Source organism: Xyrauchen texanus, chromosome 10, assembly GCF_025860055.1.
Source record: "Xyrauchen texanus isolate HMW12.3.18 chromosome 10, RBS_HiC_50CHRs, whole genome shotgun sequence".
In the NCBI taxonomy this organism is placed as follows: Eukaryota; Metazoa; Chordata; class Actinopteri; order Cypriniformes; family Catostomidae; genus Xyrauchen; species Xyrauchen texanus.
This window is the reverse complement of record NC_068285.1, coordinates 14754410-14772655: the sequence shown is the minus strand read 5'-3', so window position 1 is coordinate 14772655 and position 18246 is coordinate 14754410. Positions and strand designations below refer to the sequence as shown.

Here is an 18246-nt window from a genome sequence, read left to right as displayed (position 1 = left end):
AAAGATGGCCGCCAAGTGGAATGACTTGCCTTGAAAGCACTTTGGCTCAGGCCTGCTGTCTTTTTGAGCACATGTCTGTACCTGTTCGATGGTTTGATGAGGCGAGTTGCCCGTATAGCCGGTGTGCTGACTGCCCCCTACTGCCACTAATTCATAAAACATCAAGGTGGAACATGAGCTTAAATTGATCCGAATTGTAGGAACATTCCTTATTACTGAACTTACGAACAGATCAGGGGCACGATTAATTGCGTTCATTTTTTAACACATTATTTTTCATATAATTAATCATGCTAAATGAACATGTTAAATCGACAGCCCTAGTCATAATAAAAGCATTTTCTTTACAGCTGTGTCTTCAATATGATCAATGGTTGTGCATGCAGAACTGCTGTTGAAAACACAAACATGTCAGGCAAATGTATGGAGGTCAGTTTATTAAAATTAAGAAGATACATATTGATTATTAAACTAAACAAGTTAAAAATAGATGCAAAGAAACAAACCAAGGTCATGTCTTCAACGCTGAATTATAACAGATGCTTATGAACACTGTTTATTTATGGTAACATTGACGTTGATGTACAGTAACAATGCTTTCTTTCAGGGGGTTTTAAATGACTACATAATATCTGAATTTCATGAATGCATTATGCAAGTATAAATACATCAACATATTTATATGTGGGTTACAAATTGTGGGTTTATTACACGGCTCTCTGGAAAACTTCACTTCATTTGATCAATCGCTGCATTCTACAGTCAAATGTTTTAGTATAATGACTGCTAAACTGTATAATTGACCAAAGTCCCAGGCAATATTTCGATATTAATTTTGTTCAAGCCATGTAATAACAGGATAATGTACAGTTAGCCAGTCATTATTGCAAAATAAAGCCCTTCAGGGTAATGATACCCTGAAGAGTGAAGATCTGATCACCCTGTTGGGGTTTATTTTGTGAAAATGACTGACCGACTGTACATTAACCCCAGTAACACACATTTATTGTTCTTTTTTTCTCTCTTTATTTGCCTACAAATAAATAGCCATTGCTTATACTCATAACAAAGAATGATGTCATATCTTCATCCAAAAAATTGCTCTCTTGTGTAGCTGTGTAAAATATCATCAGTCAAGTACCCTTATTTGAAATAGAAGGCAGCCGTCCAAGTACCTGAAAGATTTTTAAACACCTTACACACAAGAACTTCTCATTAACGTTGAAATAAAAACAGTTCAGCATTAGACAAGCCAGCTCCTGGCACTACACTGGTATGTTTTTGCCTTAAGGGTTTGACAGTTTTACATTGAAACTAGTAAACAGCTTGGGTTGGATTATAAAAGCAGAGAAATCTCCTCCAGGAATTAGGTTTGTCTGTCCTGTTAAAAGAAATGGATGAAAATATGATCTCACTCCCTTGTTCTCAGGCCACTAGCACTATCCTTCCATTAGCATTCTTTTTCTGTTATAGTATTCTCGCATTACTCTTTCTTTTCCTCTGTTGCTCCGTCACTCTTGCTGTCGCCCTTGGTTTTGGGCGGTGGGCTGTCAAGGAAGAAGTCATTACAGGCTACTGTCAGCGCGCCCATGAGGATGATGAACTCGGTGAAGTCCACCTCGCCATCGTTATTGGAATCCAGATCGTTCATCACTCGTTCCACTGCGTCTTTATCTTGTGCGCTCTGTGTGGGTACAGAAGTTGACGAAGCATTAAAAGTGCTTGTTGCTATCTAATTTAAATCTAATTGAAAATCTGAAAACTCAAATCGAGTCAAAATGGCAGAAATTACTGTAACAAGCTGAATGGATTGAAACAAAGATATTGTCATTACATAATGATAAATACATTTCTTACTTTGTGTATCAGAAGGAACTTTATCAATTAAATGGTTTGGGAAAAACTGAACATATCTGAGGAAAGAGCTTGGAGCTGGATTCACATCCAAAGCCGGTGTATGTATATAAAAACAGGGTCACTGTGTATCAAATGGGTGTTTGCGCAACTTAAATGCAAATCCGAGCTTGAAATACAAGTTGTCACATTCGTGCTGTGACAGATAGCAGATATTTATAGTCTCTTTGTTTGCAAAAGTGCTGAAGCATTCAATAATGTGTCTTCATGAACACTGAGAATTTAGGCATATTTGCATAAAGCAATTGTGTAACCATTGAACTGTTTAAAAGGAATGCACAGAAGAAATCAACATGCTTTTTCTTTATCATCACATGCCACATTTTTGTCTTGAGATTTTTCAATCAAAAGGAGACTTTGTCTCTTAATTAGAGTCAACATGAAGTTGCATTGCAACCTAGGTTACTTCCATAATGTGATGTATTTTTGAGTGAAACAGGCTTTTCAAAAAGAAAAATGGTGAAAAGTGCTCAGTTGATTGGAGTGGAGGGGTTGAAAAAAAAGGGGGCTCGATGGATTCAGTTGAAAATGAATGACTGTTATTGCGGTTTCAATAAAAGATTCAGAAGACAGTTTTTTCCCTTTGGAATGACATGCACCAACAAAACGTTCACAATAAGACCAGGAACAAGTATTAAGAATGTAAATATAGTCAATTTTGATTTCATGTTGACTTCACATTAGCTGTTGCCCAAAGACTATATTTAGTTTACTGGCAGGGATAGTGGCATCCGAGGAGCTTGGCTAATAACATAAATATTGCAAATTCTAATCAGGATAGGAGCAACCCTGAGTGCATTCTGAGTGCCACAAATAACTTAACCCGCAGGTTGCTCAAATAAGGCGCAGCAACTAGTGCATTACAAGTTGATTTAAATAACTGAGAAGTTAGGTATCTTGCATAGTGGTGACACATCCCCATAGTTATTCATCACTCATGCACACTGCACACTGATCATCATTTTTAAATGTGTAAATGCTCTTTTCTCACCCCTAGATAATTTCCCAGCTCCTCCGTCAGCAGTTCCCTCAGTTCTCCTCGGCTGAGTGTGTACTTGTCTCCTTCCTTCCCAGAATACTTGTGGAAGGTTTTGATGAGCATCTGCATTGCACTTTCCAAGTTGGAGCTTGGTTCTTTGGACATGCTGTGAAGTGGTCAACAAAGGTCAAAGGTTAGATACAACGATATGGTGCTCCCCTCGCTAGACCCAGCTACATGTAAGGTCACATGACTAGCATGGGCGGAGCTTTGGCTCTATTAACTGTGGCACAAACACATGATTTTGGCTATGGGTGAAAAAAAATGTTTAAAATTGAGAACCAGCTTGTTTAAGATTAAGATAATGGGTTCTCATTAGGGGTTTGTCACTTAAAAAGCAACATTCTTACATATCACTCTTTGAGCGTGGCATCTTGGATCTTCTCTCTTCGGGCTCAGCAAGCTACTGCATATGTATAGAAACAAACACAGTGATTGATATTGTGCAACACATGAAGAGAAAGACTTTGGAGCATAAACAGATTAAGTGCAACTGTTGGAGACCTAATCCTAATGCAAGTGTGAGGTTTTCCTTTGACTTTCTGGACACGTGTTTTACATGTTTAGTCAATACTTCATTTTATATCAGAGACATCTTTTCTTTCGCAAAACTTTTCTTCATTTTACTTTGCTGTTCCTGGACACCAGTTTTATAGTCAATTATTCAGAAACAGGGTGGTTTATGGGTTTAGTTTATGTAGGTTATTTTAAATTTGGCACTTATTCATCCTAAACCAGCTGATGGTTGTATAAATGGTCAGTGTTATAAAACTGGCTAGCGCTTCAGGTAGCTGATTAGTTTCATGTGAACGCATCCCTGCTCACAATCAAATCATCTACTACCTGTTACTCATGTAACAAGGATCTCATGAAACATGAAACAAAAACCTGTCAAAATGAAGATAAAACTATGGGCAAGTTCCCCAGGGAAACTTCGTCAAAGTAATCCGAAGCTCCCTTGAAGACACACACACACACATATATACACATACCTGAAAATATAAATTTAAGGAGAACCATTAGGTAACTTTAAGGATAGAGGCCATATTAAATCTAAAAACTTAAAATGTCCAGTAAATCAATTGATTTCTTTAACTATAAACAGCAACATTGTAACAGTTTTTAGATAGACAGCTAGGGAACGTTTTACAACAAGGTTGTATTCATTTACATCAGCATTAACTAAGAATACTTTTCATGAATCTTGGTTTATGTAAATTATTTATATTTATTAATACATTTTTTTACATTAAAAGATGCATAAATTAACATTAGTTAATGCATTATGAGTTAACATGACCAATAGTATTTTGATCAATTAAAATGAACCTTATTGTAGTGTTGCAATTGATGTAACTAATAGGCCTACTGTAATTGACGTAACCCTTTACCCAAAAGAAAATAACAGCTGTGGGAAAAGATGTCATTAGTTGATTAGTTAATTTACTCATTAAGTAATGTAATGAGATCAATTACATTCAAATACTTTTTTCTGACCCACTTTCTTCACCAATGTTTTTGAAAGTCTTTGGACAGTTACTCCATGATTCATGTCCTTATTTCAAGTTCTACACCATCTAATTTAACTAATTAGTTAACTTAAGAGAGTACCTATTTAGGAAGCCCAAATGATAACATGCAGATTTGGAACAAATACCTGTGGATGCTAGGCTCCTTAAGGACTAAAACCAATAACCACTCTTCGGAAATGTATGAAGTAGACACTTATCTAGAAAGTACAACATTTTTAATATAGTGAAGTTATAAAGTTCCAAAGGAGGCATTTTAGATAAAGAGACTATATGGCATTTTTAGAGGTACTTATTAAGGAAAAACACAATAATATATATAACCATGAGACAAACATGAAAATCTAAGCTGAAAGCTGAAAGTATGGCACAGTTTTGAAGGACATAGAAAGAAACAGAATAGCATCTTCATTAACAATACCATAATTGATTGGATATTGTGACGCTATGGCAATCAAGATGAGAACAGTAACATAATACTAAGTGACCCAGTGACACTGAAGAAACTGACTGCTCTTTGACTTGTAACAAAGATGCATTTGTTTACTCTAAAAGGAATTACATTTTTATTATAAATCTAACTCCTTTGGTGATGTAGACAAAATAAGGATATAATCTGGAAAACACTATTTATATTACTTAGATTCAAGAATGTGTCCACATATTGTATTCAGAATTGGTTGGTACCAAATACAGTAGGTTGAATACATGTAAAGCGGGACACTTAAGTTGAGAATATTCAATATTTTTTCCTTTTTCCTTTATATAGTTTAGAGCAGATATTTAGCTATTAAAAATGGTGTGAGGGGGCTAAGCCATTTGGACCGTATTTTAAAATGGCAACATATCAGAAAATGTTCCACTTTACCTATATTCACGCTTCAAGAAGCAACTATTGAAACCCCATATCGGTCATCGACTGACCTGAATATTCATACACTACAACATACAAGGCTAAAAATGCAAGTATGTCATTGAACAGCTCATACATTTCAGGCTGCAAAATGTTGTACTTCACAAAAGCAGCATTTAAATGTTACATTTAGTAGACTATTTTATCCAAAGCTACTAACAAATTAGGAATACTGGGCCTAAAATAAATGTGATTTGTCCAAGGGGTACAGTAACATAAGTTCCTCAATATCAACTTCCAGATTTGCTCAGAAATGTACACACACACACACACACACACACACAAATCAAGTTAATACTAAGATGTAGGTGAGACAAAAGAAAGACTTTGGAGATATTCACTTAAAATATGAAAACTAAAAGTTTCAAGTTATATCTTGCTTATGAGAAGAAGTTCAGACAATAGTAATATCATCACTGACCTATGGACAGACAATTGAATAAGACTTATATATCAGAGATATCAATGGATGCTCCAATTCAGAAGAGCATTCATAAGCTTTATGCCCAGAGAGAAAGTTAGTCCTTTCTCTTGTCTGAGATATCCATCTTACCTGAATGCCTATGGAGAGCTTCCTTTGTCTATAATGAAGTGCAAGAGACAGTGACAGACAGCCAGAGAGCTAAGGAACAGATGAGGAGAGAGAAAGAACCTCTGGGGTTTAAATATCACTCACTCACAGCACCCCCCCATCCCTAAGAACATGTCTCTCATATTCAGTTTCTGCAGCCCTCCTCTTCCATCTCCCCTCCCATACTGTCTTCCTTTAGTTCATCTACCAATGGAAGGGCCATTTGACCCCGCCATGCCAGTTGACTTGATACAAGAAGACTCTACGTCCCAGTGGAGTTTGCATTACAGTCTTTTATTGTTGACTTGTTGGAGATGGTCAATCGTACAGCATAGGAAATAAAGGCAGCATATGTGGTCAATTGGTTACATTGAGTGGCCATTTTAGCTATTTACACTTAAGAAAATAGTCAAGCATTCATTTAACAGAGTAGGTATTATGTTACCCAGTACTATTCAATGGACCTTGTTTCTTATTCAAAACAAATAAGGTCCTTTGAACAGTACTGGGTAACATAATAATGTTATAATGTTCAAAAGACCTTATTATGTGTTTCTGTATATTGTCGAACTGTTGACTGTGTTAAAACATTGTGCACCCAAATTTCCAATTCATTATGGCATTACATATTTTTGTGAAGTTGACATATCCTGTGGTGTGACTTGCTATAACCCATCTAAAACTATTGAAAACATAAAAAATAGCTTTAAAGCAATTGTAGAATTCTGCTAATTCTTTAATAATTATAACCCATGCAACTAAACGTCTGAAATCGTAATTTTTTTGTAAGGCGAAAAACTTTATAAATAAATAGTGACTAGTTATATCATCTATATTCGCTCCCCTTCTTAATTGAATAATATTTAAACTAAAATATTGCTAAAATAAAAACTCAGGGACATGTTATAGGCTACTTCAATTACCCAAATATGTATACTAGCAGTGTGCATGTCAGCATGTTTTTTTTATTGATAGCTATAGCATTTTCCACAGTACAGCATGTGGGCTAGTCAGGAGCATGTTCAAGGATGTTAGCATTATTCTAACATCATAAAGTGTGATTGCAGCTAATATTATGTATCAAAGAGAGAATGACGTTATAATGCTTATATAGTGGGAGCTAGCTCCACAGCTTTTGTAGTCTCAGACACACCAAAACAAACAAGCCGGTAACAATGGTGGTTATAGATAGCTGGGATATACCTGATAGCATGAGCTAAATGAGAGCTCATTAGCATGATCTGAATGAGCGCATTTTAAGCAGCATAGGATTTCACACTGATGTGGGATATGCATATCTGTGTAGTGCATAATGTATTATGTATAATGTATTATGTAAACTGCTAGACTGTAGAAAGATAATGACTAAATAGTGAAAGCACCAGGAGTGTTTGGTAAGGGGCACTTAGAGTTAGTCTGTTATTTGGACTCGGAACATGAATGGCATTTCATGACACAGGAAAACGTCACGTCTTTACAACATGTTGCTATATCAAAATGCTTTGAATCATTGATAATTAGTGAAAAACTAATCAGGGAACAATAAGATAAGGTTCCTCATTAGGCCTTTGTAACATGGTTGCCTAGCAACAGTTTTAGAATAGTCGATATAGAATACAACCACTGATCTATGTTATATATATATAGATCAGTGAATACAACATAAATAAATGTAATACTACTGATATGGCTTAAATAATTCTGTAGCTACATACAAATGATATATAAATGATATTAGTGGTCTTTAAGATTTTCTTGTTATTCCCATTTCATTAATTACTTTGATTTTATACATTTCATTTAATCCTTCTCTAAGGTCTAAATATGCTTACATACTGGTTGGCAATGATCACATCGTCCAGTCATAATAAATGTAGTTAAATTCTTAAAATATATCAGAAACTACATGAACGCTCTATGAATTTAGTCCCCAGTGGATTTAGAAAAGGTTGACTGAGCTGGTAAAAACCTTACACAAATACCTCAATTGTTTAGAAAAAAAAAAAAAGAAATGAAAAACGCCTAAATATAGGGATACATCATGCAGGACACTCCAGGTTGTGTCGACAACAGTTCAAAAGGTTTTGGAGAGTGAATGTCTGTTTGAGTGATTATTGAAGTGTCCCACTTATTGTAAGTCTTCAGGGGCTTTTCTGCATTAATGAACCGATACTTTGGGACTACTTGGGGCTCCCACAGGGTCCCTGGTGTGGATTCCATCCCAAAGGCTTTTAATTATTGACCATCATAAGGACACTAAGCAACTGATATTTCAGCTCTGAGACCAAGCAATAAGAAGACCGAAATTAAGAAAAGGACAGCTAATGGAGGGTGTCAAAGAGAGTTAGATTCAAGGTCAAAGCTAGAATGTAAAAGCATGCCATAAAACGACTTTATTTAAAACAAAATGTGTTTATTTTTCTCATGCAAACAATGCCTTGCAGCAATTTGGCAGAAACGTGAACAACAAAGGACGTGGATTTAAGCTAGTGTTGCCATGCGACACATATTTAGATATGATAAATTCCTGAAGACTGCCGTTTTATAAAACAAACACAGGCTTATAGCTAGTTTGAAGTTGTGTGACACAAGAAAGTAGGCTATATTGTACATTTACAACTACGGTGAGTCAGATGATCAACCCTGTCATTAGGAGGTGGCACAAACAAAAAGTAAACATTGAGGCCGAAAAGCACTCGAAGGGATACTCTCCTTCATGTCATTCCAGACCTGTCTGACTTTCTTTCTTCAGTGGAACACAAAAAGAGAAGATTTGAAGCTTTACGTCTTCTGCAGCCATATATCATTGCTTCGTATGAGAAATTAATTTAAACCATTACTTCCTGAAAATCTTGCTTAACAACCATGGTCACGATTCACATTCATAGTATGGAAAAGAGAAGCTTGGACTCCTTTTGTGTTCCAAAGAAGGAAAAAGTCAAACAGGTTTCAAACGACAATTACAAATTTTGGGTGAACTTACCATTTGTTACATTTATGCCTTAAAGCTGTTTTGCTGCCATATTGAAGAGGGGACACAGTGCTTGTAGTACCCTTTAAAACAACTCTGGCTCAAATAAAGGATATAGACTTTCATTATTGCACCCCTTTGGCCATTGGTCACATTTTCGTCTCAATTCATTGGTAAAGTTCAATCACACACGTTCATTACAAAATGAATCACAGGCACGACTTGCTGTAAAATCAGAAATTAATAAGTGGCCTATGCCTCTGTGCAATAATTAAAATTTTTAGTGTGTTGGCCAGGTATCTTAATTGCAGTGGCCCCTAAATGTATTTGGATATTTAAGTTTAAAAATGTAAAAGTTATGAATGTCTTTTCATTATGTAATAAAATATTAAACCAATCGGGATTTATTGTAATGAAATTGCAAAGGATTAAACATGTGAAAAGTGAATGGTGACTGAGGCTTTCTTTTGTGCTCCAGGAAGTAAATGATTCTGAAGTAAATTATACCAGAAGTTTCCATTTTGCATTTACTATCCTTTTAAAAGACGTTGCGAAATTGGCTCCGAAAACTAAAGATAGTTCTGCGAAAAGGTCTAGCATCATTTGTTTGCAAATACCACTTGGTTTAGTATATTGTTGTCTATGCATTTCAGTCATGATAACTCTAGGAATAAGCTGAAGGTGTTATAATAGATATGACAAGTTGGTAGGTTTAGTCGTGGCAGACTAGATCTGCTTACACTGCTGCTGTCGCTGCTACTGTGAAGCAGACCTAGACAGGTGGTGCTGGGGAGGAGGAGGGATTCAGAGAGAAAACTCTCATACCGTGCTGCAGAGAAAATAGCTTACTTGCAAACATCTAAGGAAATTTCAAAATGTTCTTTGTCTTTCAAAGGACCTATCAGCTTGCACCATGTTGAGTTTCATGACTGAACTTAAAATCACATTTAAGTGCGACTTAAGAGTCCAAAAGTGTCCAAATACTTTTTAGGGCCACTGTATGTATAATGAAAACATTAAACAAGAGTAAAACAAACAACAAAAAGCATTGAAAATCTCAACTTTCTCAAGCTCCTATGAAGCTTCCCCGGTTTTATTCTTCTCTTCAACTGTCGCTGCTTCCTGCTCCACGTTTGTTTTGTTCTCCTCCTTTGGCTTCTGCTCTTCAATCGCTGCCACCTTGGCCACTGGCTCCTGTTTTGTCTCCTCCTCCTTGGCCACTGGCTCCTGTTTTGTCTCCTCCTCCTTGGCCACTAGCTCCTGTTTTGTCTCCTCCTCCTTGGCCACTAGCTCCTGTTTTGTTTCCTCCTCCTTTGCTGCCTTTGGCTCTGCCTGTTGTGGTTCTGCCTTAATGGGCACTGCAGCTGCTTCAGCTTGTGCCTTCTGAGATGAACTCTCTGCTTGCGCTTCCTGATCCGAACAACGCTTGTCGCTGAGAGACTGAGCCAGATAGCCAATCAGTTTCATATACTCCTGGAAGTTGACCTTCCCATCCTGGTTGTTGTCAAGGTCTTTACACATGCCTTTTATTTCGTCATTGTTCTCTGTGCCCTAAAACAAATAAGTTGTTCAGATGTTTAGATCTCAGTCAGTAACAGTTTTTCACTGATTGAGGATCTATTGACGGGCTAGTCATTACAAATTTGAATGGAACGAACTGCATGTTGCATGCACAATCTTACACTGATTATGCTTAATAAGCCGACAGCATGTGGTCATGCAAATGCATTATAAAGGACGTTTTTTGACAATTGTGCTAATTTCGCAGTGCATGTAAACACCTTTACCAGCGTTCTTACATGCTAATCCAATGGGCGTACATGTTGTGCGCATGCCTCTTCACCTCTTTTCGTCAAAAGCAGACAAAAAAAACGATTGTTTCAGGTGTCATGTAAATGCATATTTCTTTGTTGGATTTTTTAAATGAGCTGATTTTTGGGAGTAGTCAGCGTATTGGTGCAATGTATAAGGATGTTTGTCACTGTGTTCCCATGCAGTTGCAGTTGCTCTCTCAGAGCACTGAGTAGTTTTTAGTGCATTGATATTCTGGTCCCTACTCTAAGGGACACATTGGCGGCATGATTTGAGGTAGTCATGCTCTTAAGTTTAATACTTAGGGTTTTATTTAAATCTCAAAATCCCAATGAGCAAAAGTAATAGTGATGTTTGCCTCAGCAATTAATTTATAATTTAATGTGGTGCTGGAGCAAATAACACTGGACCACAGAGGGAGCTGAATTTTTCATGCAAAATCGCTATTTGCACACAGGCTTGTGCTTTCTATTTTCTTCATCAAAATCTAGCTTAGTAAGTTAAGGAACAAGAAAAATAAATGTATGTTTTAACTGCATGGATGCCAACAGGTGATTACGATAAATATTAAACATTGTATAATACGGTAGCTATAAATATTGGATTCAGTGTTGCATTAAGTAATAGCTATTAAACTAACAAGATTAACTAAATAAAGTGGTTTAACCCCAAATAGAGCTCAGTCTGAAATCGCTCACTTGGTCATTTTTCCCTATATAGTGAATGCCACATACTGCACAACTGTTTATGGGGAATTGCATGCGATTTCAGACTGTTCTGAAGGGAAGTGATTACATAAAAGCTAAACATTGTCTAATAAAAGGAAAAACCTATCAAACGCATGTATTTCAGTAACAAATGACAATCGATCAAACAAAAGCATAGATATAAATTATATCTTAGACCAGGGGTGACCAGCCCTGCTCCTGGAGAGCTACCTTCCTGCAGAGTTTAGATCCAACCCTAATCAAACACACCTGAACCAGCTTATCAAGGTCTTTAGGATTACTTGAAAAGGACAATCAATACACATATTTGTACCATGGGTAAATATTTATACCACGGGTAAATACTTTATGCTGCCAAATCTACGCCCTTGGTCCCAGAGATGTAGTTGGTAAATGTTAACTACACACAGGTTGATGCAATTTAATTTAAAACACTGTGCTCTTCTTTGGATTCAGCCCTTGGACGTCGCCTATAGCAAAACGTATCACTCAATTGGACTTAACAAATTAGACATTTGAATACTGATCCCTGCCACAGTGTTTTAAACTAAAACATTTATTTTACATAGAATAATAATTCAACTGAATAAAACATATTTGGAAGTTCAAATAATCCATTCAAAATCCACTTTGCTCAAAAATCTGAGGGGGCCTGACAACTCTTAGGGTGAGTTAATGATGCCAGAATTTTCATTTTAGGGTGGACTATCCCTTTAAGGATCTATAAAATAAAGTTTTGCAAGATTTCTGAAAAAAAAAAAAAGGACACAGCTTCTAACCGTCATAATGTTGTTCAGGTTGTTCTTCACAAGCTTCTGGAAATCCTTTGATCCAAGGTTCTCCTTGCCCTTTGATGACTTCAGGAACACTCCCACTACTGTTTTGACTGCTGCCTCCATCTTTGCTTTCGCTCTTCAAAGAAAACGACAAAAAAATTTATTCAGCTAAAATATGCATGCTTTTCACAACAATTAAATCCCTAAAATGTACGTTCAGTGTGAGGACTGCATTAAAAAAGCTTGCAGCAAAATTAGATATTTACAATACTAGGGAGTTGTGGGGTGTTGCTACAGGATTGCCATGCGGTGGCTAAGGTATTCTAAATGGTTTTTATGCAGTTGCTAGGGTGTTTTGGATGGTTGCTAGGTGGTTGCTGACTAGCTAAAGTCAAAAGAACCCACCATCAAAACATTCTTCTCCTTAGATATTTTTTGGGTCCCTGCTTCAGTGTAAGGATTATTTCACCTGTTTTATCATCCACATGGTGAAAATCGTAATTCTGATCCCTTAGAAAAGTAAAAGCACACCTCTCCTCAACAGGTATAACATTATGAGATATCATTCATGATCCACAGCAAAAACGTTTATAGCAAGTTTGGTACTAAGGCTCCCTTAGTATGAGCAATAGTAATAGTGGAAGAAGTGGGGTCATTAGATGGTCTCTGACATTCAATGCTCCTCAACAAGTTAGTGCCAAAACTCTCCTACATTTACTAAGCTTACAGTACCTCAAAGTGTACTAGAGTGTGGAGAATGGAAATCTTGGGAGTTAGAACTGACAAGTTGATTGTAGATAAGGGAAGACAAGGCAATTCGCCAAATGCTGTCCTGATCTTTGATAGGTCATCTGATCTCCTGATGACCAAACTGCAAAGTGGCTTCAAGTTTCTCAAGGGATTACCAACAAATCAAACGTCCCATTCATTATCTCCCTCTTTCTTTCCTTAGTCTTTTTATTACTACAGTTTTTTCCTCTTGCTCTTAACACCTCTCTCAGTGTAACAAAAAATCAATCTGCTTTCCCCTTACCCCTCTTTCATCTCTTTTGTCATGCATGGTTACTTTTTGTCAAATACACTCAAAAATATCTTTGCCTGTTCTTAAGATTTACGCCTTTTTATTTCATAAAGAAATTCCATCAAATTGCATTACGTAATAAAAAAATTAATATAACTTAAAATATATATTTTTTTGCTATAGATTACACAATTAAATTTGATGGAATTTTGTTATGAAATTGAAAGGCGTAAATCTTCAAATATTTAGTGTACGTTTATTATTGGAGATGATGGGTCATCACAGACTTATTCCACCATTATTTAATACATATTTATAATATTAGCAAAATAAATACATAAAATAGAATATTCTCTCTCTCTTGCTGTGTATATATTTATATATATATATATATATATATATTATAATAATGGTGTGGTGAAAAAAATACTAATAAACTGCTATGCCAGATTAAATTAATGGATTTACTTTTATGGTAGCAGAACACCTTTTACGTATCAGTCATGCATAATATTTAATCTATGCAGACATGCATTTACTCTTGTGTACCACTACATATGTTTTTACCAATTGGTCAAAGTTTCGAAGGAAATGCCAATAGCCAATCACCAGATCAGTGACGAAGAATGCACAGCACTATTCAGATTCTTTGATGAGGTGCAGATGGTGATCACTCAGCTAGTTAGGTATGAAGATGTTTCATGTGTCAAACTTAATCAAGTTAATAGGTCATTTCCTAAAATGTGTTCTTTCTTTCTACCGCAGAAAACAATTAGAGATGTTCGTGAAACGTTAGCCTCTCAGTCACCATTCACTTTCATTGCATCTTATTCCCAAACAATGAACGGGGCGGGGGGGTATATCTTTTGTGCCTTTGACAAAAGACATACTGTACTTCATTGATGTAATCTTGCACAAAAGACAAGCTAAAAACGCAACTCTTGGGGCTTGTTGTCTTTTGAATTCCAATAATTTCCTTAAAGTCCTTCAGAATTGACCAGAAAGGAAACTTATAATTTGCACAGCTGTTAAAACAAAGATATACAAAAAAAACAGTGACATCAATCGGTCACTAAAGAAGCTTTTGGGTTGTTGCAGGTCAAAATCTGTGTAGGTGTTTTTGTCACATGATACAGTTTCCAATGTCACTAAATTAGCGGTCACACATACGCACAGAGTCTCCCCTTATCAGCTGCGATAAACGCATCAGCAGGTAGTAAGCAATTACGAATCAGGCCCATTAGCCTAATTTAATGAGCAAGAGATGACGCAGTAGACACGTATTAAAGTTTCTGGTTGCACAGGCTGTTTAAAAGTGAGCTGGAGCCCTTTACACCACAGTCTCATGAGCCACGGATGGAACGGTACAGGAAAATGTTTGAACAACAGACACTCTGCTAATGATGTCACAATGCAATCAGGTGTTTTATTGTTCCATGTCTTCATTCACCCAGCGCACTGCCTTCCTAGACTACATTTTAATGAATTGTATGGCAAAAAGATGCAATGAAAGTGAATAGTGACTGAAGCTAACATTGTTTGTGTTCCACAGAAGAAAGAAAGCCATACGGGTTTGGAACAGCATAAGGGTGAATACATGATGACAGAATTTTCATTTTTGAATGAACTATCCCTTTAATAAAACAAACTGCAGCTATGTCAGTGTGCAGGACTTTTCCCAAATATTTAATTTGTGATAACATATATGACATAAAGTAACTTATATACAGTCTATGATTTGTAAACTTCACACAAACTGTGTTTGTGCATTCTTTAGACTGTAACCAAATAGTTCAGTCAAGCATAAGTCATAAAAACATAATAGCCTACTGTCTGTATAGCATGCAAGATATGTCTGGTCTGTCTGATCTAAGATGAGTCTCAAAAAAAAGGTAAGCTACCTTCCTAAACAGTAGTTTTGGGCTGCATATCGGCACGTTCTGACTCAACATGATAAAAGTGATATTTGAACATTACATTCAAGTATATGCATTTGAACTAAATAGAGCTTCCTGGTAGGCAGCACTGTAGGTTTTTAGACACAACCCCTACTGTACAATCTGGATACTGTAAGCCCTTATCCACTGTATAAACTATGTCAACATGTGCCCCAGATTAAAGGGCCATTGCTCTGTTGAAGTCAATGCTGTGTTGTTGTCACAACTCTTACAATCACACCTTGACTTCACAATCATATTTCTAGCGACTATAGGCACCATTCACCGATCCTATTGACTTTTTCAACCCATGGTCTCAACCCTATCCAGTGCCAGTCGTTAAAGTCATATGCATTATTGACACTTTTGGCCCTTGACATGGCAAATACACATGTGCTACCCTAGACAGTCTCAAGCTTTAACCCAAAACTCCCTCAGACTGACAGGATGTGGATGGGCTACTCAAGTTTGCCAATAATAAGTAATGACAATGGATCTTCCATTACTCAAGTGACTCTCCAAACAAGAGGGGTCACTTCTTTTAAGCAGTACCTTTTGAACTCTGTATAATAAAGTATTTCTATAAAGGAGAGCACACCAGTATACCATACTTTCAAAAATACTATGTTGTCTGATTAAGCTCAGGCACAAGGTATTTTTATTAATAATAAAAGTAGGTATACTTTATTAATAATACAGTAACTAACCTAAGAGAATGCAACCTAAGTTGGAAATAAAGACCTGAAGTTGCCCTTGCTCATGATTGCATGATTGAGAGATGGCTTACATGAGGGTGTCATCAAAGTTCATTTTTATATTTTTAAGTTTTGATTTTGTCATAGTGATTTCTGTTATTTTAACCAAATGTTATATTTTAGAGTGTGACACATTAATTAATGCCACAAAACATCAAATAATTCATCAAATCTGTTCAAACAGAATAAGCTGTTGTTTTCTTTCTGTTGTTAACTTGAAATGATGTCACTTCCTGGAGGATGTCATTAAGAAACTGGCTTGGAAGACTGGAAAAGTGACTGGATGGAAAGTGATATTGAGGAAATACATATAAATTAATTACCAATTAAAAAACTATTCCCATTATAACATGTTTTGAATGAACCATTTTGATTAGAGAAAGGAAAAAATTTAATTCCTGAACAATTTCTTAATTATTTGCTAGTCTAATGCATAGCATGCCAAACACATTTGCTCAAAGTAGTGAAATTAATTCAAATGCACCCCTATGTTCACCCACTTGCAATATTGTCATATATTAATATTAAATGTCATGTTACAATTTCCATCTTTAAAAGTAAAAATTTATTTTTTTATTTTAAAATGTAATGCATAAATAAATGCATTAATAAATAAATAAATTAATTAATAAAATTAATTTAGCAATCTTTAACAAATTTAAATGGATAATGTTATATAACCAGGCATATATGTGCCTTTAATTCATTTAAATTGTTTAAAAATGACTCAATTCAGTGTTATGTGTGATGAGGACGTGGAAATACGCCTGCACAGCAGGAAATACCCATAAATAAATCCGTGCCAACAAACGAACTAAAAAAAAAGGGGGAAATAAGACATACGGTTTAACAAGTGACACACATGCACTCTTTCGGTTTACCGTTTCTCTTCAATGCGCAAAAGCGATTGAGAGGTTTGCGTTTCCAAACGGGCGAAAGCGATACGCGCGCCTCTACAGCAGTAACGACAATACCCGGTGCTCGCGTGCGCCATGAAAAATTCACACAGGGAACAACTTTTGCCAGTGTATATAAAATCCCACGGACAACAATCTGGAGCTACATATTATTTGCTTCATTCTGAAATCAAGCGTGGAATATAAACACCAAACACATATGAAATAATCTCTTAATCCACAGGCAGCAAATAATCTACTATTAATAGTTAGCCTACATATAGCTGCAAAACTACTTTATATGTAATTAGAACATTCTTCAAGTTTATTATTCAAACTTAAGATAAAAGTAAAACAATGCATATGCTAAAATTACTGCAGCGGTCATAACATTTTATTAAACACTACTGACAGTTTGCGCGTGAGTGCTTAAAAATGATCGCGATTAATAACGTGTCAACTGGTAAAAAAAAAAGACGCAACATCTGTGCGAGAAACACTGCAGATCTGCGATCAGTTGACTGCGGATGGTCAAACTGATTTCCTAAAACGTGGCGTGAACAGTGTTAGAAAACTTATCCATATTTAAAGTGTTGACATGCTTTTAATGTTTTTTAAGTAGGCTACTTACCCTAATATGAGGACAGCACGGATTGACAGTTCGCAGCAGTTGCAGTAAAAGCTTTTTTCCCTTTCCTTTTTCTTCCCTCCATCAACAAAAAAAACTTGTCAGACTCGAACTGTTTGTTTTTTTTCGCTAAGGTTTTTCTTTTCTTTTCTTTTTTTTTTTTTTTCTTCACCCAGACTCAAAGGGCGTGTTCTTGGAGCTAGTGGGCGACCGTTTCTGTGCCACTTATATACAGAACATTTGAATATTTAAGAATTCCTAAATATGATTCCACGCATGCGTGTTCTGAAACATCCGCGTCACAGTGTGAATGTAGTTTCATGCCAGAAATCAAACTGAAAATCATGGCAAATGGCAAAGTGTTTTTTGTATGAAGCTTTTGTGGGAAGTACAAAATCTTAACCCTTGCTCACACAATGTATATACACCATGCACACACAGCACAGAAGCAGTATTGAGACAGTTGTGTGCAATATGTTTAAGCACTACATGACTCATTATTGTGTGAATTCCTGGTCACCAAATTGCATTGTATATTAATAAAGTTTTAGACAGTTTACCAGCCTTGAAATAAGCCCAAGAGTAGACAGACTAATGCATCATAACCCAGTGCCCACACTTTCTACATTTATTTCCTTTTAATTATGTGTGTTTATAAGAGGCACTAGCCATGTTAAGTGGTTCAAACAGACTGATGTTTATGTCAGTTGTGTTGACTATGGTCATGCCTTAGTCACACCTCAGACCTCTTTGATA

The 18246-nt window shown here is 36.2% G+C and overlaps 2 protein-coding genes across 2 annotated transcripts; both read right to left on the bottom strand.

Moving 5' to 3' along the window:
- Positions 1-429: 429 nt before the first annotated feature.
- Positions 430-5988, bottom strand: s100s (S100 calcium binding protein S). Its single transcript, XM_052136049.1, has 3 exons — positions 3304-5988; positions 2906-3059; positions 430-1684 (listed from the first exon to the last, which is right to left on the bottom strand). Exons 1-3 carry the CDS (start codon positions 3324-3326, stop codon positions 1484-1486), a joined length of 378 nt encoding a protein of 125 aa, XP_051992009.1. The 5' UTR covers positions 3327-5988; the 3' UTR covers positions 430-1483.
- A 2377-nt stretch (positions 5989-8365) lies between these two features.
- On the bottom strand, positions 8366-17520 carry s100u (S100 calcium binding protein U). Its single transcript, XM_052136050.1, has 3 exons — positions 17494-17520; positions 12257-12389; positions 8366-10488 (listed from the first exon to the last, which is right to left on the bottom strand). The coding sequence occupies exons 2-3, from the start codon at positions 12374-12376 to the stop codon at positions 10012-10014; spliced, it is 597 nt and encodes a 198-aa protein (XP_051992010.1). The 5' UTR covers positions 12377-12389; positions 17494-17520; the 3' UTR covers positions 8366-10011.
- Positions 17521-18246: the final 726 nt, after the last annotated feature.